The following is a 2,937-nucleotide window of genomic DNA, read 5'->3' on the forward strand; positions in this document are numbered from 1 at the left end:
GTCTATAAATAGAACTCTTTCCTCCCAACCTACTTCTGAAGAAATTCATCTTTAGATTATAATTAAAGCAACAACTCTGATAGCAAAACTCATCTTCCTCAACAGATATGGCTTCTTTTTCAGCCATGTGTAAGTGTGCGTGTGTGTGTGTGTGATATGTGTGTGTGTGTGTGTGTGGGAGGGGGAGTGAGGAGAGATAAAGAATAAAGAAGTGTATTGAGTACAGAGAGGTGATGGGTGAGAACGTTCTGTGTATGAACTAAGTATGCTGTGAAAGAACAGAGCCAAAAAAGAGGTGGGGGAAAGGGAAAGGAGGAGAGGTGAGGAGAGGAGAGGAGAGGAGAGGAGAGGAGAGGAGAGGAGGAAGCAGCTAAGGCAGGATGGGTGAGGAAGGTAGGAGCTGGTTTGGGATGAGGAGAGAGGTGAGAGGAGGAAGATCCAGGAGGAATGAAGAGATGTGATACATCCTCTTTCTCACCTGCACATGATCTCATGTGTCAGCAACACTCTGCACATCTCTGGGTTCTTGTCTTGGCCCTCGTAAACAATCGGCTGGAGAGAAAGAGAGACAGAAAACTCTGTTAGTTGGCAGACATTAGACCAAATACAACAAAACAGAGTTCAAATATACTCAATCCTCTATCCTAGATTTGGTGCTGGTTTCAAGTCTGCTGCTCCACATCTCTAGGATTAAGGATTCAACTGTGCAGGTGATAACAAAGGTCACTGTTCTGGGCACCAGGACTAGTGAAACAGCATTGTTTTTGGGAAGACTGTGTTGTGCGGTCGGCTCAAAATTAATTCAATAATAAACTGTAGTATGTAATACCAAAAAGTCATTATTCCGCTGTGTAACTGTGTGTAAATATGTTGTTATATATCAAAGTGGAGAATATAACAAAATTCACTAATAGGGAAATGTCATGCCAAAGTATCACTTTATATCCATTTCACCTTTCAGGCACAAGAGGCCAATTCTCCACATTTTTACTCACAGGCAAGCTTGCAAAATTAATTTGAACTTAATTTCTAGTATAGCAACAACATCATGTTATGAAACCTGTATTGTATTTTAAATATAATTCTAACTCAGAGATTTTTTCCTTCAGAGACTCGTGTCAAACCTTAAAGGCAAAGCTCTACTCCTATTCAGATTCACTCTGCTAGAAGCCAGTCAACGCCTGTATGGGTGTATAGATGCATAAAAATGGCGGCCTCCTGAATTTGTTTTTTTTCAGCCCGTTGTGTTTCACACCTACATTCCACATTTCCAAACTAGTGAGAGGGGATGATTATATTTCGCTGCATTGCACTGTGGGATAGCTATGAAAAAATGTCAAACTGGGAGGCTGCCATCTTGATACATTTCCCCCATCAATAATATAGAGAGTGTTGTTGGGGTAACAGTTTGGTTCCCACATTACCTGTAGTTAGCTCAATAACACATTGTTCAGCAGCAACAGCAACACCTCTGCTTCTCACACACACACACACACACACACACACACACTGTCCCGGCATGACAACGTCTGTCACCCCCCCACGCAGCTTTTTCACGGTATAGCACACACATTGTCTTGAACAGAAAATCAGCACGATAACTTCCATATTGTCATCTGAACGCACGCTGATCGGGCGTCTTTCTGAAGTCTGATGCGACAAACAGAGAGCAGACTTGAGATATTCGCGGTGCGGTGGCCATGGTCTCTCCTTCTGACGCAGCGATCCAAAATAGCAATGACACACAGGCAGGAGCAAAGACGTTTCAGCTTCGTTGAAGGGTTCAGGCTTCACCTAGTTCCATTACACCCTATTCCTGATTCTGGTAAGGAAGCACAGAATAAAGCGCAGGCACTAGTCACACACCGCTAAGCTATCTATCAATCAAGACAAAAGCCCTGTCTGTCTTTGGTCTATTCCAGTCTGTTTGATCTGTCTTTTCAAATTCCGGCAAGTCTCACCGAGTGACCAACTCACTTTTCTCGGGGAACGGCGAAGACGTTTCACTGTCCTCTCCAATTGTCTTCAGCGGGGGTTCAGACTATCTGCTCCCATCAGAGGAACATAAGTTAGAGTCTTGTTTATCCCCCTCTGGGAAATGAAGGTCGTTCAGGTGTGTGAAAGCTGTAGATCTCTAAACTACAACTTCATATCCATGCAATGTGTTGAAAACTGAAACCAAAGCTTAACATTGATAATATATTTACATATCGCACGTTCTCAGTCTGACATGCTCTGTAAATATTATGTTGTGTCCATCAGAAACCTTGTATCCCCAAAAACAAAATTTTTCAGGAATTTTGGATTACCGATTTCATTTTCCCAGTGGTGGCTATGTATTTTTTTCTTTTTACACGGCATTTTCAATGGCTTGACTTGGTCTCAAGGCCACGAAACATTTTGTACACACAGGGGACACTGTCAGCCATCAGTCATAGTAAAAAAAGCAAACTTGGAGAGGCAATAATTGAACAAGATACCAATGATTTGATATTTAATTACTTTAAGTTACATTACACAGCTATATCTGCGGGACACTTCCAAGAATGCAAAATCAATACAATATATTTTTGCATTGCGACAGTGTTTGCTCATTATGCCTGTTGGGTCTCTACTGGTCAGTAGAGAACACGAGGTTTGAAGAAATTAGGCTTAAAGGATTGAGGTTCATGAGGATTATGAGGATGTGGAAAGAGGTAGATGGGAATGTTGTGCAAAAATGTATACTTTTCATACAGAATGATATGACAGAGTATAAATCTCCTGCTCTCCCATCACCTATGTGCATGTCTGGATTATCCCGCTAGGGGCCCCAGGGCGAGCATGTACCATAGGGGCCCGAACATTAGTAGAGACTGTAGCTTGAGCCCTCATTTACAGAAACCATAGCTTACACAGCCCTCAATAACTACCTTGGAGCCCTGCTTCATTAATAGA

The 2,937-nt window shown here is 42.3% G+C and overlaps 1 protein-coding gene across 1 annotated transcript in view; it reads right to left on the reverse strand.

The window, feature by feature from the left end:
• Positions 1-478: 478 nt before the first annotated feature.
• The window catches only part of LOC139640195 (transcription factor COE1-A-like), a gene marked incomplete at its 3' end in the record, with an annotated part of 10,819 nt that continues 8,360 nt past the window's right edge, over positions 479-2,937 (reverse strand). The window contains exon 5 of the mRNA XM_071514369.1: positions 479-552. Coding sequence (XP_071370470.1) covers positions 479-552 — 74 coding nt within the window. The remainder of the gene's footprint in view (positions 553-2,937) is intronic.

Source organism: Centroberyx affinis, unplaced genomic scaffold (assembly GCF_046629955.1).
Source record: "Centroberyx affinis isolate AG114_WGS23_722 - 3 ecotype Tasmania unplaced genomic scaffold, CSIRO-AGI_Caff_v1 ptg008593l_1, whole genome shotgun sequence".
NCBI lineage: Eukaryota > Metazoa > Chordata > Actinopteri > Beryciformes > Berycidae > Centroberyx > Centroberyx affinis.